Source organism: Pituophis catenifer, unplaced genomic scaffold (assembly GCF_029215685.1).
Source record: "Pituophis catenifer annectens isolate HBS135680 unplaced genomic scaffold, rPitCat1.0.hap2 SCAF_2, whole genome shotgun sequence".
NCBI classification, from domain to species: Eukaryota; Metazoa; Chordata; class Lepidosauria; order Squamata; family Colubridae; genus Pituophis; species Pituophis catenifer.
In genome coordinates, this window is record NW_027256882.1 from 44,827,417 (window position 1) to 44,851,082 (window position 23,666).

At 40.9% G+C, this 23,666-nt stretch overlaps 1 protein-coding gene across 2 annotated transcripts; it reads left to right on the top strand.

Moving 5' to 3' along the window:
• Positions 1–1,083: 1,083 nt before the first annotated feature.
• IMPDH2 (inosine monophosphate dehydrogenase 2) lies at positions 1,084–22,942 on the top strand. 2 transcript variants are annotated; one of them, XM_070936803.1, is made up of 15 exons: positions 1,084–1,260; positions 6,023–6,071; positions 6,293–6,394; positions 7,172–7,246; positions 8,188–8,394; positions 9,913–10,000; positions 11,404–11,603; positions 12,059–12,149; positions 13,532–13,627; positions 14,053–14,124; positions 19,226–19,369; positions 20,329–20,473; positions 21,073–21,216; positions 21,469–21,552; positions 22,829–22,942. In XM_070936803.1, exons 1-15 carry the CDS (start codon positions 1,163–1,165, stop codon positions 22,848–22,850), a joined length of 1,617 nt encoding a protein of 538 aa, XP_070792904.1. In that variant the 5' UTR covers positions 1,084–1,162; the 3' UTR covers positions 22,851–22,942. The 2 variants fall into 2 exon arrangements, with proteins under 2 accessions (XP_070792904.1, XP_070792905.1); XM_070936804.1 differs by lacking the exon at positions 14,053–14,124 and having other exon boundaries at positions 1,085–1,260.
• The last annotated feature ends 724 nt before the right edge of the window (positions 22,943–23,666 follow it).

A 23,666-nucleotide genomic window follows, 5' to 3' on the forward strand; every position in this document is an offset into this window, starting at 1 on the left:
AGTGAGTGTGCTAGCTGTAGGATAAATAAACCGAACTAGTCCACTCATGGGATACACGAGTTTGGTTCTCGGGAGACTTTTTCTACTTTTAAGCCCAGAGGATTCCCTTGCTCAGGACAAGTCACGTCGATGGGTGTCCTGCAGCTCATCTAAAGAATGAGGGTCCCAAAGGTGCTTTTTTCAAGAGGCAACCGGACTTTCTGGTTTTTCTTTGAAGATGTTTCGCTTCTCATCCAAGAAGCTTCTTCAGCTCTGACTGGATGGGGGGAATGGAAGGATTTACAGTATATTCCTTGCAGTCATCTTGGTCATTAGCACTCGTTAGCACCAGATGACTGCAAGGAATATAAATCCTTCCATTCCCCACCATCCAGTCAGAGCTGAAGAAGCTTCTTGGATGAGAAGCGAAAAACGCCTTCAAAGAAAACCCAGAAAGTCCGGTTGCCTCTTGAAAAAAAGCACCTTTGGGACAACCATGACCTGGATGACTGAGAATCTCCATAGACGTTTAAAGAACGAGAGAAGAGCGCCTCTCCAAAGCGCTCCTAGCTTATTTCGGCACATGAAAAGAAAGAGAGAGAGAGAGAGAGAGAGAGAGAGAGAGAGAGAGAGAGAGAGAGAGAACAAGAAAGAAAAAGAAAAGAGAAAAAGAAAAAGAGAAAAAGAAAAGGAGAGGATGAGAAAGAAAGAGAAAGAGAGAGAGAAAGAAAAAAAGAAAGAAAGGATGAGAAAGAAAAAGAAAGAGAAAGAAAGAAAAAGAAAGAAAAAGAAACGGGATGAGAAAGAAAGAAATAGAGAAAAAAAGAAAGAGAAAGAGAGAAAGAGAGGATGAGAAAGAGAAAGAGAGAGAGAGAAAAAGAAAGAATGAGAAAGAAAGAAAAAGGGAAGGGGAGGTACAATGCAAGGACACGCCCCCTTCTCACTTTTTCAGCTCGGCTCCAAATAAGAGCTGGGGGGGAGGGAGGGGAAGAGCAGCCCCGCCTCCAGGGAGCTTGAGAAAAAGCCGCTGACGTCACCGGGCCTACGTCGGCGGCGGAGGGGCGGGGCTCCTCGCGCGCTCCTTTCTTTTCTGTCTCGCGTCGGTGACGTCCCGGTCTTTCTGAGTCCAGGAGGCGCGGGAATCTCTCCAGCGCGCTCAGCAGTCGGACGGCCCCGACCGGCTATGGCCGATTACCTGATTAGCGGCGGCACCGGCTACGTGCCGGACGACGGGCTGACGGCGCAGCAGATGCTGAACTGTGGCGACGGGCTGACTTACAAGTGAGCAGGAGGAGGAGGAGGAGAAGGGAAGGCGGGCGAGCGAGCGTGGCAGAGACGGGGCAGCCGATCTGCCATGCGGTGCCCGGGGAGGCGGGTGATAAGTGATGGTGACGGAACGGCGCTTAATGGGGTGGGGTGGGAAGCGGGGGGGGGATCCCGAGCCGGAGTTTCTCCAACGGCCCCGACGGCGATCACCGCTCACACGCCGTCCCGAGGTAGCGTGGCCGTCGCAAAGGGCGAGGAAGAGGATGGACGGGGCGAGCGTCCAAGGCGGTCGGCTTGGCGGGACGGGTGGGTGGGTGGGTTGGCTGGGTCTCTGCGGACCAGCTGCTCCGATCCTCGTGCCAGGACCAACGTCTGGGACAATCTGCTCCTCCAGTTGCCAAACATTTGCAACAACTGGGATGATGCCAGCTGGAGGGAGAGTGGGAGGACCCAAAGGGAAGCTTAGGAGCCCCTCGGAGGTTTTAATGTCAAATCCGCGGGGGGAAAAAAAAACCTTAAAGATCGCCGCCGTGCGTGATTATAAGTGCCCTCCCGGTTACTCTGATTTTCTTATAGCCGTCTGTGAAGGGATGTCCAAAAAGCTTCCCCTCCTGGTGGAGGGTTTTTATACCTAAGCGCAATTATAGCGTAGAATAAAATAAATGCAATAAAATCCTAATAGCAAGCAATTTTTCTCAACAAGCATACATATTCCTGTTTAGCACTACTCATTGTATTGCGTTTTAATGCAGAAAGTAAATTGCATATTTACACATTTTAGTGTCCCAGTCATCACAAAAGTTTGTACAGAGATAGTTAAGGCAGGTTCCGGTTAGGTTCAGAAATTCATACAAATGTTATATGTAAAAAATGGCAACATTATAAAACTGTTATTCGTAAGCATTAATAGTACAGAAGGTAGGTTGGGATTGCAAAAGTGTGTAGAGGTACTTACTGTACTGTCAGTACTCTCAGTACGTATTGTGTGTTTACAGCATAACTCTAGATATCTGTGTGTATAAGAAGTTCAATGGAAGGTTTTTTTAGGACTGGAAGATTTTCAGGACGATGTTACGAAATAAGGAGCCTTTTTCAACTCAAAAATGTTCCTGATGTAATATAAATCTAATAATCTAGTAATAATAACTTCACTGCCATGAGTGCCTGAGAACATAGGCTTTGCTTCTTTCCCTACCCAGTAGTGAAAGAGATCTCTTCCAGCTATATAGCTCTACTTTCATTGGGTGGTTAGAACTTGTTTCAGAACAAAATGAACACTTGTGGAATCATTCTTCTTTTACATTGCATATTTATTGATGGTCAAGGAGGAATATCTTTTGGTCATTTTTTTTTAGCTATCCTTTCTGTTTCTGACATTCCTAATGTTTAAATTTTGACATATATTCTGCATACCTCAACATTTCTACACTTTGCAGGCTTATAAGGTAATGGTGTCTCTTAAATGTTGTGGTCACAAATGTGAAATATACATGTCACTCTCTGTGCCACTGGACTGGTTGCTTTCCTTTTTTTTTTTTGGTAGTTCCACCCTAGAGAATCATTTAATATAGTTTCTCAGGTTACAAGTATTTCTACAGAGTTTGGACACAGCATATGCATTACTTAGCCACCTGTTGGTTCATGTGACCAATTTTAGTCCTTAGGTCATAATCTTTATATAAGAAACTGCAAGGGACAGTGAATGCACTCCAACCATGTTCTGAGCATTTTGTGCTGATGGTTAATAAGCCTCTATTACAGCCCTATTTATTTAGATAGTTTATGTCTTACCTTTCACACTCAGGGAAGTTACCAGTAAAAACATGATAATCAGTTGTTAAAATTCAGGAGAATAGCTGAAATCATTGTTAAGGAAGTTTACATGATAAGGCATGGCTATCAGAAAGTTTGAGATTATTTTCCAAAAAACAAAAATAATAAGGACTTGTACATCAACTTATATGGCAGAAACTCCAACTACTAGATTTTTTTTTTCCAATTCACTGTCTTCTTCTACACTCACCCCTTCATTAGAAAATGGAGTTTCATGTGATTCCAATTCTCTTGGCAGTAGGGCATATTTACATAAGTTCTTCGTAAGTTTCTCTGTCTAGGAAGTCATTTGAGAAAGTGCTTTCAAAATAACTCCTATCCTGTAAGTTGATTGACTTTTCTTACCAGCAATACTCCCATAGCAACCTGCCTTATAAAACTGCTATCTATAAATAATTGTTATCTATGTGCAATACACTTTGCAGTTGAAACACCGGATTCTTTATAAGCAATAGGTGTCACCTGCTATCTACTGATAAATGCAGTAAAATCCTAATAGCAAGCAATTTTTCTCATCAAGCATACGTATGTTAGCACTACTCATTGTATTGCATTTTAATGCAGAAACTGAATTGTATATTACACATTTTAGTGTCAGAGTCATCACAACGTTTGTACAGAGATAGTTAAGACAGGTTCCGGTCAGATTCAGAAATTCATACAAATGTTATATGTAAAAATGGCAACATTATAAAACTGTTATTCGTAAGCATTAATGGTACAGAAGATAGGTTGGGATTGTAAAAGTGTGTAGAGGTACTTATTGTACTCTCAGTAATCTCTGTGTGTTTTCAGCATAACCCTAGATATCTGTGTGTATAAGAAGTTCAATGGAAGTTTTTTTTAGGACTGGAAGATTTTCAAGTTTGAGTCATAGTTTGGTTAAACATCAGCTAGCATTTCCTCTTGAATGTCTGTGGAGATTCTCAATCATCCAGGCCATGGTTGTCCCAATGGTGCTTTTCAAAAGGCAACTGGACTTTCTTGCTTTTTTTTTTTCCTGAAAACGTTTTGCTGCTTCTCCAGGAAGCTTCATCAGTTCTGACTAATTAGTGGGGAATAGAAAGATTAGAAGGAAACTCCAATAGATACATGTATGATAGGGTGCTTACAAAATTCAATTGCCTGATATCCATACTTTTCTGAAAGTGTTTCCCTATAACTGGAAAATCTTGATTATATTTCCTGTCACAACTGGTGTATCTAGTTGAGTACTTTCACTTTAATTGGTAGTAGTGAGTGAGGTCAGCTCCAACCCTCCTGACCTTCCGTGAGGACATAAAAACCTGGTTCTGCCAGTTAGCTTGAGGCTCCAGTGGGGGGACATCATGGTGGAGATGGAGGTGACTGATAGATTAATAACAAATCCCACCTCCCACTGATCCTGCTCCCACTCTCTCCATCTTTTAATTAGGCCTTGGTATTTGGTTCTTCATAGTATTTTATTTATGGCTTTTAGCTTTGCATAGTTTTTACCTTTTTAAGATTAAAAGTTGGCCTGGTATCCTGTGGTAAGATGGACAGCCAATACATTTTATAAATAAATCAGGGTGGATAAAAATCAATGATTTTTTTTAAAAAAATCAAAAAAATAAAAAAATTTTTATTTAAATCGGATTTTTTTTATTTTTATCGAATTTATTTTAATAAAAAACTTTTGGGGTAAAAATCTATCGTAAGATAGTTTTCTATTTAAGATACATAAATAATTTAGTTTATTCAGCATGAAATGGAGCTTAGTTATGTAGCACAAGGCTATATATTCTGCAACACTGGGACTATCGGTGAGTCAACAGTGGATCAAAGGAGTAGCAGAGATGACAGTTGCTCTTTAAAAATTATGATTTAAATTGAGTTGATTTAAATCAAGCCTTTTTACTAGTGATTTAAATCATGATTTAAATTGTGATTTAAATCAAATCCACCCTGAAATAAATATAGTAATTTTCAGGGTTTCGAGATGAAATCTTGGTTAGCACTGCTCTCCTCAAGAAAGCAAGAACTGACATCCATATATACGCGCTCGTTATAATTACAGACTCTCTCCTTTGAAAAGGCAAAAACAAAAACAAAAGTTCTGGAAACAGCAGTTGGAGTTAATGAAGGTAGCCTATTGTGTCTTAACAGGCTTTGAAACCATCCCAAGTCTATAGTAATTGGACATGTGTATTTTTAAAGAGGTTTTAGTTATGTAACAATTCTGTGGGCTGAACTCTACTGTTGAAAATAAGTTCTAAAAAAACCAATCCCATATTTGAATCACAGAGAGATTTTCTTGGAAAATATATTGCTCCTGATTTCCTTAGAATCTGTGGCTTAAGGGTAAATTTTTGCTTTTGCTAATTATTTTTAATCCTTATAAATTTTTCAATTTTTTTGTTCTTGCATTTTTCCTTCTCTTTTGAGACCAGTGTTAGAGTAGGAGCATGGCCTGAGTGTTATGGTTGCATAGGTGTGCCTGAAATTTGATGAAACCTGCTTTGACCATTAACATGTTTTGGATCTGGCAGTTTTGGCCTTGCATGCACATGCGAATTTCTTAGGCTCAAGCTACATATTATGTTGAAGTTCTGTGACTACAATTAGTGACATAATTATCTTCTTTGAAAATCAGCCAAAAAAAAAAGAAAAAAACAACTCTCTTGGGATTGAAGAGGAAAATGAGCTTCACAAGTTGTCAGGAAATAATTTTCGAGGGGATGGAATTAAATTCTGTAATTATTAAGAGGGTTAGATGGTTCTTATTAAGCAATAACCTTTCTAGTTGAAGCATTTTGAGTCTGGAACTTAGCATCAGAGTTTCTGGGATATGAATTATAGTAAGTAATTTCTCAAACATGCTACAAAGATTCACAAAATAGAAGCTATATTTACATGTTAACAAGAACTGTATTTATGTCACAAACAAGCTCAATAACATTTTTCTTCCTTCTTCATTATTCAGTGACTTTCTTATTCTCCCTGGCTACATAGATTTTACTGCAGACCAAGTGGTGAGTATGGAATTGGCTTTTGTGTTGCATATTAAAAGAATGTTCTGAATTAACTGCTTTCTTCTTTAATAATACTAATGTAGCGTTTCATAGCCATAGAAGCTTTTTTTTAAAAAAGAATATTTTTAAATGGTCTAGTACCCATGTTAGCAAAATCGGAATCTTGAAATATCTTGAAATGATGTAACATTTTCTTACCGAATAATTCTGTTTATTTTAAGGACTTGACTTCTGCTCTAACCAAAAAGATAAGCTTGAAAACCCCCTTGGTATCCTCCCCTATGGACACTGTAACAGAGGCCAGCATGGCTATTGCAATGGCGGTAAGTAAATAGAAGTGGAGAGCAGGAAGGATTGACGTAATCTGAAGTGGGGTTGTTTACGTTTGGGAAACGCAGAGGGTTATCCTGATAGGTTACTGCAAAGTATTTTCTTTTTTGTCATTTGAACTGCTGTCCTAAATGCTGCTCTTTAGGATTTGTGTAATGAAGTAGAATTCGGTTTTGATGAAAGATACAAGAGATGGCGCTAGCAATCCTATTAGTGGAGAGAAACTTTAGAATTACTGCTATATAAATCTTAATGGCAGAATGAGGCTGACTATCAAGTTCTTCTAGGTATCACATTCCTTTGCTGCTCCCCAATTGTCCAGGTTTCATGCCACTTTTCTTGTATCAAGCTGCTCCTGGTTTTTTGAGAACGTATTCAAAGGCAGTTCAATATTCAGGACACAAAGGTCCTAAGGAAAGAGAGGAAGCAACTGTAGAGTATTTAGTAACACAATTAAAAATTAAATGCCCTCTTTTTTAAAAAACAAAAACAACACATGATTTCATTAATGCTATAGACCTGAACTTTTCTTCCCTCCCGTTTTTCATATATATAAAACTAAAATGCTGAGTTTTACACATATTCTTCAAAGTATGTATTTCTGTAATATCAATCTTTAACACGATGTCCTTCCAAAACGGAGTCTTCTCCTTAAAAAACTGCATCAGTCTGGGAAGCATTCCTGCTAAACTTGTTGTCTCTTGGCAGAGGGCAGTGAAGGAACTTATTCTAGTTTTAGCATGGTTTTTTTTTTTTCTGTATTTGTTCAGCTCACAGGAGGAATAGGATTCATCCATCATAACTGTACCCCGGAATTCCAGGCCAACGAAGTACGGAAAGTTAAGGTAAAACCACAAAAATATCTATGCAAGTTATTATAGCTGAAATGAAAGATCAGGTGACAAGTTGAATTGATAAGTGATTGCATGCTTCCTCTTCTCTTCTTCCCAAATTCCTTGTCTTATGACAGTTAATGTCTTATAATAGTTAGTACTTTCATTTAATTAAAGCTAATTAAAGTCTTCTGATCAGCAACTTGTGGGCCCTAAAGCAGGATATATTTAACTGATTCTAATTATGTTGGCATTACAATTACTAACTTATACAGTGCAGTACACTACTATCATTCTACAGCAGGGGTGTCAAACTCAAGGCGGCCCACGCATTGCTTAAATTTGGCCTGCGGGGCTGCCCTGGGAACAGTGAAGGACTGGCCTGTAGTGCTTCTGCCAGTGAAAAAGGAGCTCGGGAGGGGTGCACGCAGCCGTCCCAAGCTCCATTTTTGCTGGCAGAGTGCTCCGGCCGCCACAGGCGCCTCCCGACATGAGTGACGTTGAGCTGGCCAATCCCACTCCTCTGAGGTCAAACACAACCCTAATGCAGCCCTCAATGAAATCGAGTTTGACACTCCTGTCCTACAGTAACTTTTTAGCTGTAAACTGCCCAGAATCAATTTCAGAGTAAGATGCATGGTAAACCAGGAGATTGTGAGTTATAGTCCCTTTTTAGGCATGAAAGCTGGCTGGGTGAATCTGGGTCAGTCACATTCTCTCAACCCAATCTACCTCGCAGGGTGGTTGTTGTGGGGGGAAAAGAGGAGGAAGGAGTATTAGATATGTCTACCTCCTTGAGCCACTTATGAAGTAATAAAGGCAGGATAAACATCTAATAAATAAAGAATCTCAGAGGATCTGGCAAAGATAGAGAACACCTTACTAGGAGTGATACGACTCTTCTTTTCATGTCTCAGTCTCTCATTCTCCTTTTTCAATGTGTCCTATTCCAGAAATATGAACAAGGATTTATCACAGATCCGGTGGTGCTGAGCCCTAATGATCGGGTCCGAGATGTATTTGAAGCGAAAGCCCGTCATGGATTCTGTGGCATCCCCATAACAGACAATGGGAAGATGGGTAGCCGGCTCATGGGGATTATCTCCTCTCGAGACATTGATTTCCTGAAAGAGGAAGAGCATGAACTGCCACTTAGTGAGGTTGGTGCGGGGATTCCCTGAAAGAAAAGAAAGGACTTCGGTCCTCATTATTGTACACCGACCAGAGTCAGAAAGAGATTTGATTAAGGATGTATTGATCAGAAAAAAACAGCATCGACTATATAAAACGGGGGTCTCCAACCTTGGTAACTTTAAGGCTTGTGGACTTCAGCTCCCAGAGTTCTGGAGGTTGAAGTCCACAAGACTTAAAGTTGCCAAGGTTGAAGACCCCTGATATAAAAGATAGACTTTGTTGTCTTTATTGATACCAAGCTACAGTATGTTTTGTGACAATTGCTTTTGAGGAAGACTTACATTTGAGCTAAGGCCCCAAGCTCACTATTAAATATTGTGTATTTTTAGTTTTGCAGTATTTTTTTTTTCCCTCAGCAACCTCTTTCTAAAAACATATTCCAAGATCTGCTCCTGTTTTCCAGAGAGCATGCAGCATAGCGTTTGTTTTTGCAAGTTACTATTTCCCTGTTCGGCCAGCTGACTTTCTTCCCATTGCCTTCTGATGAAAAACCCTTCTGGAATTAGCATTCATGTAACTACTGTAACTGGATGTGAGGGTTTTAGCACTGCAGCATTCCAACCTGTCTTGCGCTTGGCTCTTGATTCCCTTGCTATTTTTGGATTTGTGCTGACAAAAATCAGCAAATAGCATGATTTAAAGTTCAGACAGAAGTGGCCTGTAACACATTTCTAAAGGATTCCTGATAAACGTTGGAAACGGGAAAAGGAAAAGCTACATTTGGTTACCTTGAAAAGCTATTTGGTTACCAAACAGAATTTCTGTCAGGTCAGACATCTTAATCCTTCAGTCTTCGACATTGTATCTGTAGGCAAATGAGAATGCGCCCGTGTCTAGGCTACACTGCTTCAGTTTGTGGCTAGAAGCACTTGTGATTAAACTTTCTCCATTTAACACACTAATACATACAGCCCATCTAAAATAATTAGATTCCAAGTTCTAGCACTTTCTCTACATAGTGTTCCAAGCTATAAGATTTGCAAGCGATTAATACAGAATAGCATTAGTTTCACTTTTCCTAACGTTGTTGATATTGTTTATAATGGAATCATAAGGTTGGGAGGGAGATTGGAGGTGAAAAATAATACTGATGTATTTTCTTTTATTTTTAAGAATTATTTCACTTGTGGTTTTGAAACTGAACTGTTAAATCTGAAGTTATGTCTGAAATGGATCTTTAAAAACTGATTGTTAACACTAATTGAGAAGCCAGATGGAGACAATTACTTTGAGTTGTGTAATTCCTGATTTGGGGACAGTAATAATGTCTGGCATTAAGTTACTTTCCTTCCATTATGGTAAATTGTTCTTTTCCGCATTAAGCTAATTATATCAAGTCTGACTGAAACGTCTTTCTTCTTCCATAATAATAATTAAATTAGATTACTCTGGACTGACAAATATTTCTCTGTTAGACAGTGCTGCTTTTCTCAGCCAAAATGGAAAAGACATTTGTCTTACTTCAGTTTTTTTATTTTTCGTAGATCATGACCAAACGGGAAGATCTTGTTGTAGCTCCTGCAGGAGTTACATTAAAAGAAGCGAATGAAATCTTGCAGAGGAGTAAAAAAGGTATGTGAGAATAGCTATAAAGTAGTTTATGTATTGAATATTACACTATTACATTTTTTATGTATTTAAGTATTTAATGTACATTTAAGAGCCACGGTGGTGCAGTACTACAGGCTACTTCTGGTGACTGCCTGCTGCCTGCAGTTTGGCAGTTCGAATCCCAACAGGCTCAAGGTTGATTCAGCCTTCCATCCTTCCGAAGTGGGTAAAATGAGGACCCAGATTGTTGGAAGCAATAGGCTGACTCTGTAAACCAGTTAGAGAGGGCTGTAAAAGCACTGTGAAGCGGTATATAAATCTAAGTGCTATTGCTTAACTTTAAGGCTTTGTTAATTTTAGGATTCGTTACTGTGATGTCACTCTAATAATCATGAATCCTGCTAACCTCTTAAGTAAATATGCTACATTGTGCAGTATCAGCATTGTCTAGTGTAGTTCTAGATTGTTAGACTAGGACCATATTGTTTAAAATGAGATAATTCAGTCATTCAAATATATTGTCTGGTGACATACAAACCCCATTATCCATTGAGGGGGAAAAAAACATTTAGCTTCTGTACTCAAATCCTAGTTAAATCCTCATTTTTAGTAGGTGGATACCCTTGGCTAAGCCAGATTTGAATAAGCCATCATGAATTGTTTCCATTGTAAGGTAATGTCTTTAAACCGTAACAGTTGGGTTCATGTAGGTCAAAATAAAGGGACGCAATGGCTCAGTGGCTAAGACAGCTTGTTGATTGAAAGGTCAGCAGTTCAGCGGTTTGAATCTCTAGTACCGTGTAATGGGGTGAGCTCCCGTTACTTGTCCCAGCTTCTGCCAAGCTAGCAGTTTGAAAGCACATAAAAATGCAAGTAGAAAACTAGAGACCACCTTTGGTGAGAAGGTAACAGCATTCCGTGAGCCTTTGGCGTTTAGTCATGCCGGCCACATGACCACGGAGACATCTTTGGACAGCGCTGGCTCTTCGGCTTTGAAACAATGAGCACCGCCCCCTAGAGTTGGGAACGACTAGCACATATGTGCGAGGAGAACCTTTACCTTTAAGTCAAAATAAAGCAAAAGCATACTGAATAAATGATGGTGTTACACTGTAAAAAAAAAAAGAAATATTTTTAACCTCATCTTCCAATAGATATCCTATTTTCTTTTTTTTCCCTTGGTTAATTAGTCATCTTCTGTAGCCTTAGCTGAGTTAAGTATCAGATGCTTTGGAATCATTTCTATTTAATGAAGGTACTAGACTGTGCAACTTTAGTTGCCTTGTTATCAAAAATATTAATATAGACAATTAAACCAAAAAGGAAACTGAATTTTCCATCTATATAATGAGGGGGAAAAAACCCAAAATTGTTCTTTGGAAATAACAGCAGGGGTTTTTTTTGTTTTTTTTTTTAATTTCAAGGAAAATTGCCAATTGTTAATGAAAAGGGAGAGTTGGTGGCCATAATTGCTCGCACAGATCTGAAGAAGAATCGGGACTATCCCCTGGCTTCAAAGGATGCCAAGAAACAGTTACTCTGTGGGGCAGCCATTGGGACTCACGAAGATGATAGGTACCGTCTTGATCTGCTGGCACAAGCTGGAGTTGATGTCATCGTATTGGTAAGTGTAGAGACAATGGGAGTCCCATGAAGAGTAGCAAGGGAGATAATGGTTGAACTTCATGCTAGACACACTTGGATAATTAGGTGAAATTATTGTAATTGTTGTAGGTGTTCTGAGGGATTAGGACTTGTATTGTTGAAAGTTGCTGGTCGATTCAATTAGGCCAGAGGTCTTCAAACTTGGCAGCTTTAAGACTTGTGGACTTCAACTCCCAGAATTCTCCAGCCAGCATAGTTGAAGTCCACAAGTCTTAAAGCTGCCAAGTTTGAAGGCCTCTGAATTAGATCATATGCTGAGTTGCTTCAGTTTAAATTCAGTACTAACGAGTAGCTGGAAAGAAAAAAAATTGGCTAGTCCTTGTACAGAATGTTAGATTCCAACTCAAATGGCTTTATTTTTATTTTTTTTAAGGAGCAGTACAGGAAACTCTTTTTCTTCTTTTTCTTCTTTAGGATTCATCTCAGGGGAACTCCATTTTTCAAATCAACATGATCAAATACATCAAGGAGAAATATCCTCATCTGCAAGTCATTGGAGGCAATGGTAACTATTTTGTTTCAGTTTCTAATGAAGCCGGTATGTGTTTGATGAGAATTTTTGCTGAGTTCATAAAATGTGCTGTGGATGAGGAGACAGGTGCATTGATACCTTTATATCCTAAAATTACTCAAATGTGATAAATGAAAGATAGAAATGAGAAGTACCTTGAAGGATAACTGTAACAAAGATCTTCATTAGTGTACAGGCAGTCCTACACTTACAACCAGTTGTTTAACTGACCATTCAAAGTGACAACCGATTTTTAAAAAGCTACTTACGACCAGTTCTCAAAATTACAACTGCTACCCCCTCCATGGTCATGTGATCGCATTTCAGGTCCTTGATTACCGGCTTCATTTATAAATGGTTGCAAGGTCCCACCGTCATGTGACCATGGTTTCCTATGGTTTTTTGCCAGTTTCTAGAAGGATGGCTTTACTTAATGACACGCAGGTTGCTTTACAATGGCAATAATTCACTTTATGACCATTGTAGAATCATGTTTGGTCACATGGTACCTCAAATTGCGACCCCAATGACTGATGACCAAAATTCTTGGCTCTGCTGTAGTTCTCTGCCCTAGTAACAATCATCCCAATTTTCAAACGTTAAAGCAGATTTGTCCAACACAAGTCCAGCAAGAATTGGAATTTCAGTCCATATTTCCAGCTGATGATATAATGGCTTCCTCTGTACAGGTAGGTCTTAACTTATGCCCACAATTGAGACCGGAATTTCCATGTAAGTCGCTGCAGTTGTAAATTGAGCCAGGCTTGATTCTATGACAATTTTATGTCAGTTGTTAAGCAAACCACCATGGTTGTTAAGTGAATCCAGCTATCCCAGTGGATGGTGTTTTTTTGCTGGAAATTGGCAAAAAAAGGTTGCAGATAGCATGACCGCAGGATGTGACAACCAGTCATAGATGTAAGCCGGTTGCCAAGCACCTCATTTGCAATCTTGTAACCACTGAAGAGCTGTAAAAGTTGTAAGTGAAAGCCCACAAGTTGTAAATCTGTGGTGGGTTGCCCCTGGTTCGCACTGGTTCTATAGAATTGGTAGTAAAACCAGTGGGAGGCTCCACCCACCAATCCCGACATCATCAAAATGCTTCTGCACGCGTGCGGCCCCGTTGCGAACCGGTAGCAAAGGTAAGTAGAACCCATCCCTGTTGTAAATCACGATTTCTGAAGCTGTCGTAACTTTGAAGTGTCATTAAACGAGCTGTCATAAGTCGAGGAACCACTTGTAATCTGACAAACAGCCTTGTACAAAACTGTCCTGTTTGTTTGGAAGGAGGTGCCATGTCTTGCGACGGAGTGACGATAGCCACTACGTTAATGGAGTCCAATTTCCTAATACGTCTTTTCTCCCTTTTTCCTCAGTGGTGACAGCGGCCCAAGCAAAGAACCTGATTGACGCAGGGGCTGATGCCCTGAGGGTTGGCATGGGCAGCGGGTCTATCTGCATCACACAAGAAGGTAAAGGGAAGCGTTGCAGGCCATCAATCTGATTTGACCCTGTGGATTGCTGGACAAAAATACATACAGTGTTTTGGGAAGGGAGTGTGTGTGTGGGGGGTAGCCTAATGGGCGATTAGTTCCCTTTTGATCTGTCCAAATTCTGAGGGGACTGGCTGAGATATTACTCTTGAGCAACTGAGGTTAAAAGAGCCCGTGAACATGTTGCAGTTGAATTGTGTGTCAAATCAGCACCAAAACAACAAAGAAGAGGCTTGTGGGTTCCTAAAGTCAGGGCAGTTTCATACATGGAGGCGTTTCCTCCCCTCACCCGCTTCCTGCAGGGATTGAAGTGTGGCCTGGCTGCACAGTGTCACTGTTCAGGAGGGTATTGCTTGTTCCTCCCTCTTTATCTCTAAACTGTTGTGTGTTTTTGTCTTGTTCAGCTGCTCCAAAGGTCCCTCCGGACCTAAAGTCCCACAGCCCCAAATGCCCTTCCGCGGTCACTGGCACCTATAGTAAGTCATTGCCCCCTTCCCTGCCCCTTAATTTTGTGGCTTGGAGGAAGGCTCTGATTGGCTGCCCATTATCTCCTCCTACCCTTCTGCTTGTTTGAGAATAATCTGGTTAGAGACACACTTGAGGTCTTATGGCTTTGGACACTGGGTGTTAAAGCTGAGTTGTTTTTTTTTTTTCCCCCCTGAGTTTTTCCAAAAGCAGGGTTCTAATGTTGTTGCTATCAAATGAAGGTTTCCTTCCTTAAATCCGTAACTGAAATTTTAAAAGGCTCCTTTGCTCTCTTCTTTTTCTTCTTTATAGACGCAAATTCTGTGATAACTTGCACACTGTTAAGCTCTAATTTGAATCTCTTTTTAACACCAAAAGTTAAATTGGTTAAATTTTCATTGTATGAAATGCAAAATAGGTAATGTGCTTTTTCTTTCTGATGTTAAATTTGGCTATGGTATGAGTTGGTCTAAATTCTCCAGCTACTAAGGTGTATGTTTTAAATGTGATTTATGGACATACTATTAGGATTATTGGATACGTATTAAGTTATGCAGGCCAGTTCCTAAGAGAAAAAGTGACCCCCATCGTTGTGTTTTCTTTTAGAGCTATACAGGTGGTTCTTTATGCCTGCCAGGAAGAGTATTTGTGCTCCGATGAATGATTGCTCTAGGCAGTCATTTAAATGTTTTAATTAAAATCTCTACCTCTGTAATTTAAAATGAACCCTTATTCAGTTAAGTAATCCTTTGTAGGCAGTGTCTTCAGTATTTGAAATGCTGTAAACATAATTTGTGTTGCCCATTCAGGATACTTTTTTCCTCTAAGAAATTATTTTCCGGTATGAAAGAAGGTTTCAGCATATTTTGCTGTGGAACTGTATCATGTCATCGATGTTTCTTATTGATCAATAAGAGATTTCTTGAAGGAAGAAGTAATCACTTCTCTTCTGGAACCTTCCTTTTGTCTGAGTTAGCTGTTTGCTAGATATTCCCCAGATAAATATGGCATTTTTCTTCTGATTGACAAACGTGACTGAATCTACTAACTCGTGTAATTTTTCTAAACAAAAATCTAGTCCAGTGTTTCTCAACCTAGGCCACTTGAGCATATGTGGGCTTCCAACTCCCAGAATTCCCCAGCCTGTTTGTAGATTTAAAAAAAAAAACATGTAGAAAGATTGTGATGTTGTTTTGAGTGATGACAGCTGAAATTACGGGTTCTCTGAAACCCTGGCATCCTATTTTCTTCCGATTTTGGAAATCTACCCTGAAGAATGCTAGTATTGTGGAAATAATTCAAGGAGGGAAGAACTCTCAAATTACTGAATTATGTATCTTCCCCTTGTTCAGTTGTTTTTAATGTTGTAGATTCTTGTGAGGTAAAATAGGTGCAGTAGATTTTTTTTTAAGTTGGCCCTGCATTTTTTTTTTTTTTTAGTTTTAAATTTAATGTCAGATGTATATTAAGCCAGGGGTCTCCAACCTTGGCAACTTTAAGACTTGTGGACTTCAACTCCCAGAATTCCTCAGCCAGCAAAGTTGAAGTCCACAAGTCTTAAAGTTGCCAAGGTTGGAGACCCCTGTATTAAGCCAATTGATAGGTGTTTGGTTTAAGAATTTTCAGGCAGGTGCTACATTTTCTCCCACCCATCCCCATACTTCAAAGCTCTATTTAATAGTATCTAAAGATCCCACAAAGTATGACTCCGCTATCTCCCATTGAATTACGTGCACATATTACACTCATTTACAAAACTGCTGATTTAAACTGAGTGAATGTGTTCTTCATGTGAAGGCCATTGGCTCCTTCTCCGAATGGGTGAAGAGACAGTTTCCGAACTTCTAACCATGCTTTGACAATAGTTAAATGGGAATAGAGGAAGCAGGCCACAAATCATAAGTTGTTCTGGTTTGAAACAGCTTTGTTTTACATGATGTGATATCATCTTGGGTTCCGATTACATATTTAATCATTGCCAAACCACAAAGCGGGATGTGCAAAAAGCTTGCGCGGGAGAAACTGGAGGCCACGCGAATGACACATGCGTAACATGTTTGCCACTTAATTATTTTATGGTTCAGCATGATCTGTGGATAGGCCTAAATGTTACGAGAGTGGAAAAAAACGTTTTTCCTGAATTCCTGGCCAATCACTGCCAGTCTCTATTGGACAATCAAGGGGTTCACTTGGGTAGCAGTACCTCGCTTGGTGTCAGAAAGTGCTTCCATCCTTAGATATTATTAAAAATTCTGACCCCAAATAAACTATTTTTATCGTCTTGGCATGGTTGTTACCAGTATTTTGGAGATGTCAAAATTAAAACAGGGCATTATAAATGGACTACTTCCAGAACAGTTGGAGCAACTCTTATTACAAGATTGGAATGTTATGGGATGAAATATCTGCACACCCATTATTAGAATGGCTAAAGGTCCAGCAAGGGGTTGAGTGTAGACCCAAGAACACAATAATGTTGTGCTTAAACCATTGTTTTCCCAATTAAGCAATTAAGTTCTATTTACATATTGCTGTGCCTCACGTTTAGAGGAGATTGCTGTAGCCTTTCAGACAAGGCTGTCTGTTCAATACGTATGTTCAATAAAAGACTACATCTACCTATTTTGTATCTCTTATTTTTGGAAATGTAAACGGTTATGAACAGTTTCATATCAAATTGCTGTAGCAAATTCCAAACCCTGCTTTGAACCCAATGCCACCTGTGTGAATCATGAAGCTGAGAACGGAATTCTCTCACTCCATGGTACCAAATGCTAATTTTTAAAGGGTTGGTCTCAGTGTACAACTGCATAGACATCAGCTTGCAAAACTCAACTCCTCGGAGATTGCTTTTCTATTTTAGAGCATAACTGCATGCTTTAAAAATTATTTGGAAAAAATAATGTTTTGGGCCATGCATGACCTGATATCTCTCTGCTATTTATTCAAGCAGTTGGGTCATTTTTCATGCTCTTATGGGCTTCAAGTATGGGCTGCTTGAAAGAATAGCAGAAGTGTGCTGAACTCAAGCAAGATCCAAAGCAATTTTTCCAAACCATTTTTGAAGTGTGAGTTTGTGTACATCGCTTGATAGGTTTTAAAGTTCTTAACATAGGAAAAAAATCCTTTTGTAACATTTTCTTTTTTAGCTTTGATGTTTTTCTTTGCAGACATGAGACCATCTCTTTAGGACTAACGCTGTTTTGATTTCGCTGGCAGCCCATTTCACGGTTGATTTGAATTCCAGTTCAATGCAGTTGCTGTTAGTTAAATTCAAACTGGTTGGGTTGCCTGTACTTGGCCCTAGAAATTGAGAGGAAACACAACAGCTGAGTTGGTGTAAAAGTGATTTGTGTGGGAACCAGTTTCTTGGAGAAGCACTGAGTTGACTTTGGCAGTGCAGACAGTACTGAAACTCTGCATTTAACAGGAAGTTTGTACTCTAATTTTGCACGGTTCTGAACGAATCTGAATCACTATTCTGACTAATGGTGAAAAAGATTTTTGAATTAAAAGTCCACTGGGGAGATTGTCCTATTTAGTGGGAGGGAGGGGTATTATTGATGTTGATCTCTGTGCATGGCCTAGGCTATCCATGATGTATCAATTACAATCTGGGCATAATGGAAAGTCTAGGCCACACAATTTGATGAAAAGCATAAAAGAGCCCTCGCTGATATATTTTGGAGGGGTTTTTTTTCTGTTCCCGACTCATTATGAGCTCTAAGCAGATGATATTTTGCTTTGGTTTCAGTCACCCTGTGTTCCAGGAGTAGCTACCGTGTTTCCCTGAAAATAAGACCTATCCCAAAAATAAGACCTATATTGATTTTACATGTGCACCCAGTATAACCTACCCCCCCAAATAAGCCCCACTTAAGACCCCACCCAGGCTGTTGCACCTGCTTGCATGAGGTTGGGGCAAGGCGCCAGGGTGGATAAAAATCAATGATTTTTTTTAAAAAAAATCAGATTTTTTTTATTTAAATTGGATTTTTTTTTATTTAAATCAGATTTTTTGATTTAAATCGAATTTATTTTAATAAAAAACTTTTGGGGTAAAAATCTATCGTAAGATAGTTTTCTATTTAAGATACATAAATAATTTAGTTTATTCAGCATGAAATGGAGCTTAGTTATGTAGCATGAGGCTGTATATTCTGCAACACTGGGACTATCGGTGAGTCAACAGTGGGTCAAAGGAGTAGCAGAGATGACTGTTGCTCTTTAACAATTATGATTTAAATCGAGTTGATTTAAATCAAGCCTTTTTACTAGTGATTTAAATCATGTTTTAAATTGTGATTTAAATCAACTCGATTTAAATCAAATCCACCCTGCAAGGCGCATAGGTAAAAATCAAGTTAGGGTGGTGATGGATGGATCTGCCCCCTTGTGCCCTGCACCCGCTTACCTTAGGACAGTTGCAGCCAGGCCACTCATGCCCTGACATCTGCCTCTGAAGGCGAAACAGAGTCTAGGAGCGCCATGCATGAGTGGCGGCAAGTCGCCACAGAAGAAGTGAACCGGCAGCAGCCACATGGGCTCCTGCTGGGTGGGGCTATCGGTGCCACTGCCGTGAGGTGAGACAATGGAAAAGACACCCCCCCCAAAATAAGACCTAATGCCACTTTGGGAGGCAACCCCCCCTCCCTCCCAAGACTGGGTCTTATTTTCAGGGAAACACGGTAGCTTGATGAAAACTTCAGTGTGAGATCCTGGATTCTGATCATCCAGTAAAAACCAAGTTTTTAATTACAGCTAGTGACTGTTACTGTGGCTGGAGAATGCTACCTGCAAGTAGGTTGACTGGAACCAACTACTAAATCATCAGACTTGCATGGATTTATATCTGCCTCTGGGAAGATACCCTCTGAGGTTTGCCAGAATTGGAAAGACATACAACTCCCTTGATACACTCTGGGAAGAAACAGTGAAAAGGATGCCTATTCTGAAAATTGATTTGCTTTATTTGGGGTGGGGGGCGGGGGGGTTGGAGGCTCATGCTGAAAATGCCATGCGCTTTGAGGACCCTTCTATGTTAGGAGCTCTGCCGTAGAATAAAATTGACTACTTATTTTGCTTCTTGTTATCTTCATGTGTCCCGTTTAGTCTTAGCGTGTGGCAGGCCCCAAGCCACAGCAGTCTACAAAGTGTCTGAGTACGCTCGAAGATTTGGGGTGCCAGTGATTGCAGATGGAGGCATCCAGACTGTTGGACACATTGCCAAGGCCCTTGCCCTGGGCGCTTCCACGGGTGAGACTAGAACTACAAATGACTTACTAACATGTACTTTCAGCCCATGGGATCGTGATAATTTCCAGGCACAGCCTTCAGGAGGGAATGGAGTTGTGTGCGATCGTAAGACCATAAGAGAGATCTTGTATTGTACTATATATCATGTTTGTGGCTCAAATGCATGCCTGGAAACCATGCCTACATTGGGGAACTTGTCAGGAAGTTAAGATACAGACAGACAGACAGACAGACAGACAGACAGACAGACAGACAGACAGTACTTGTGTGTAATTATAGCTTCAGAATAACAAGAGTTCGAAGGGACTTTGGAGGTCTTCTAGTCCAACCCCCTGTTCAGGTAAGAAACCCTATACCCATGATGGCGAACCAGAGGTGGCACACAGGACCCTCTCTGATGGCATGCGAGCTGTTGCCCCAGTTCAGCTCCGCTGCGCATGCGCACGCGGCTCCTACTGGCCAGCTGGTCTTCGGGTCTCTGCCACACATGCGGGGGGGGGGGGTGCATGGGGAGGGAGGCGTGCACATGCGCGGGGATACAGCACATGCAGGGGGGGTGCACATCGCATTTTGGGGGTTCAGGCACGCACGCGCGCATTTGGGCGTGCACTTTGGGCACTCGATCCGGAAAAGGTTAGCTATCACTGCCCTATAACATTTCAGACAAATGGTTGTCCAATCTCTTCTTAAAAATTTCCACTGTTGGAACATTCACAACTTCTGGAGGCGGGTTGTTCCACTGATTAATGGTTCTAACTGTCAGGAAATTCCTCCTTAGTTCTAAATTGCTTCTCTCCTTCATTAGTTTATGTGCATATACAGCACATGAATGCAATTAGCTTCATGCAAGTAGCTGATATCAAAGTTAACCTGCTTCCCCAAATTCGTCCTATTTCCTGTTTGTTTCTTTCCACATCCCCTCACACACTGTTGCTTGCCTTTGTTTTTCCTGGTTCTAGTGATGATGGGGTCCCTTCTAGCTGCTACCTCAGAAGCCCCTGGGGAGTATTTTTTCTCTGATGGGATCAGGCTGAAGAAATACCGTGGCATGGGATCTCTTGATGCAATGGACAAGAACCTGGGTAGCCAGAACAGATATTTCAGGTAAGAGGAATAGTTAGATTAATGTGCAAACAAACAAATCCATGCAAAAAAGGGAACGTTTGTGTAAAGCTTCAGGGCTGTTTCACCTTAATAAGATTGCCTTCCTCCAAAAGGTTGCCAGAATGCATTTCTGAATAGATTAATACCGTTGGACAGGTACCGTATTTTTTGGAGTATCAGACGCACCTTTCCCCCCCCCTAAAAGTGGGTGAAAATTTAGGTGCGTCTTCTAGACTGAATACAGGCGTTCTTGGCCTCTTGAACCCTCTGCGTGTTGCATTTTCACCCTCCCCGGCCCCCAGAGGCACTCTGCAGGCCAAAAATGGGCCCGTTTTTGGCAAAAACAGGCGGTGTGGAGCACTGCAGAGTGCTTCTGGGGGCCTAGGAGGGCGAAAATCCGATGTGTGGAGGCCAAAAACTATTTTTTTCTTGTTTTCCTTCTGTAAATTTAGGTGCGTCTTATAGTCCGAAAAATACGGTAGTAAATATTTTTTCTCCTTTCAAATATTTCTTTTCTCCTCTTTTCCGTGATAATTAGTGGATTGAACAGTCACAGTTCTGCAGTTCTCACGGGCTTCTCTGTTGTTTGTTCTTCTCAGTGAGACGGATAAAATTAAAGTGGCCCAGGGGGTCTCTGGGGCTGTGCAAGACAAGGGCTCCATCCATAAATTCGTGCCGTACCTGATTGCTGGCATCCAGCATTCCTGCCAAGATATCGGCTCAAAGAGTTTAACCCAGCTGAGGTGAGAGCAGTAGCAGCTTCTCCGTCATTCCCCTGATCTGTAGCTGAGTACCCTTTTGGAGCTGTTGTGGCATTGGCTGTACGCCTGTGATGGAACAGGGGTGTTTGGAAATCTATGAAGCAAGACTTCAATTCCTGGTAAAAGATTGATTTGGGTCGGTCGTACAACTCCGTTAGTTGTAGTGCCTGTGTGCCGTGAAGATTTTTGTGGCTGATTGGGAATGTTGCTTTTTCTTCCCTTTGACGGCTATAGGGCCATGATGTATTCTGGAGAGCTGAAATTCGAGAAGAGAACAACATCTGCTCAGGTGGAAGGAGGAGTTCACGGCCTTCACTCGTAAGCTTGTTTTGTGCACCTTTCATTTTGAATAAGTGGAGAATTCAAAGGTCCTACGGTGGAGGCAGGGCTTTCTACACCAGCTCTCTCCCTTCCGATTGTCCTGAAGCAGCACTTAGAAAAGTCCTTGCATTGCTTTCTGTGGCAGACAATAACACCTTTCCCTATTCTGGCCCTGTCTTCTTCCAGTGAGCAAGCAAGCCTGCCCATCCACTCTGCCAAGGGCTCTCTTAATTATGGCAGATCCCCAAGTTTTCTTTTTGTTATTGGTTTATTTGCTACGTCTTTGTATTATATAAACTCAGTGGGTTTTCTTGTGTGACTCACAAGCTGACAGCAGCAATGCACTGCTATAAATGAATCAGAAGCCTTCTCCAATCGTCTGAGGCTTAAGCCAGTTTACCTTTTTGAGTCCCCATTCTGAGATAGCCATTGCTGTTTCTCTGGGGCATGTAGTAGACACCAGTACTGTAGGTAATGGAAGCCAGCTTCTATTCAGTACGATCTCCTTGGCTGGCTCCACAGGGAATCCCTTCTCTCCCCCCACCCCTCTCTCCTGGCCTTCCACTCCCCAGAAACCTCCAGGGAAATCCATAGGAATCCCAGTCAGTCCACACCTTGTTTGGATTCAGGCCCAAGATTAGTGAACACCCATCCCACAGGGGCCAAACTTGATGGAACCACCATTATGGGGCAACCTAGCTGCATCTATTACTAGTAGTCACCTTCTACAGCACTCTCCTCAGTCTTACCAGCCACTCTTCAGCCCATCCTCCCCTCCCAAAAGGAGGTGGCACCCTACTAAGACTATCCACTCTCCATCGTCATGGGAGATTTTAACCTAACCCTAACCCAAGTTTTGTTTGAACTCTAGTGCAAGTTAGCTTTAGAGCTTCTGGTGTGGAAAATTGCATTCTTAATAACTGTATCTTCTACCACGCAAGTATCCGAAAAGGGGGATTCTGTCAAGAAAGAATTTGCCATTAGCCAGCCAGACACCATCACTATCTGAAGTTAGCTTTCATCATTGAGATGAATTTGGATTTTTACTGGGGCCAGAATATGGTCTTCCTGATGCCCAAGGCTCAGTTAGAAAGCTTAGTATAAACTGGATGTGAAATAATGAGAATAAGAGATAGATGATTTCCAAGTAGCCAGGTATCACCTCATTTCCTACTTTCATTTCCTTCTTTCATTTCCTTCCTTCCTTCCCTCCCTCCTTCCCATCTTCAGCCACATTTTGCTGTTGCTTAACACAATTCCTTTCATTTCTTAGATATGAGAAGCGTCTTTTCTGATGATGGGTCCCTTGTACATTTCCAGAGCCTCTTTTGTCACGTGGGGCTCATGCAGCCACGATCATGAACTGCTCCCTTCACAGAAGTGCCATTGTGCTAAAGACGCAGAGCTACATGCCATTTCCCAAATCATCAGCTGCTCTGACCAAGGCTGAAGAGAACTTATTCCAGAGATGGTGCTGTATGCTGACAGAAGCCTTGCAGATTTGTGTTCTTGCACTATTTTTACAATAAAACGTGAGGAACGAGTCTTCACTTTTTTCAGAGCATCTGGGGATCAGTTCAGCTTGTCTTTTCTGTTGGCAGCTTCTAAAGGAGAATTTGATCAGCTACGCTCCAACCTACATCAACAAAACCTTTCACATATGCATACAGCCATCCATTTTACCTCCTAAAAATGATTTTCACCCATCCCCGGGGCAAATTTTGCAACATGCACACTCCCTGTCACATTTTTTTTAAAAGTCATTTCTAGCTGTTGCTTTACTCCATATGAGAGATTATTTTTTGGAAGCAAGAGTTTCCAGCTTCCAGAGATTGTTTTATCCCCCCAAACTATGGTATGTCTAAAATTTACTCTTAGTGGATACTTAGAATTGCATGAAAAAAGGCATCTGATGGTGCTCCAGCCCAATGTTCAGGTTTGAAGGAGAACACATTCTTTTCTAGTTTCAAAACACAGATTTACCATCATCCAAGATCAATGTTAGTAGGAGGATTGTTGATTATGCTACATTCATAGGTCTAGTTATCTGCTTGTGTGGGTAAGATCTCACACTTTTATGTAACTTCAAACATGCATACTGGCAGGTATAA

Coding starts and splice junctions, on each gene's coding strand:
- IMPDH2 (XM_070936803.1), top strand. CDS start 1,163: ATGGCCGATTACCTGATTAGCGGCGGCACCGGCTACGTGCCGGACGAC. Junction 6,395..7,171: donor GCATGGCTATTGCAATGGCG/GTAAGTAAATAG, acceptor GTATTTGTTCAG/CTCACAGGAGGAATAGGATT. Junction 20,474..21,072: donor AGCCAGAACAGATATTTCAG/GTAAGAGGAATA, acceptor TGTTCTTCTCAG/TGAGACGGATAAAATTAAAG.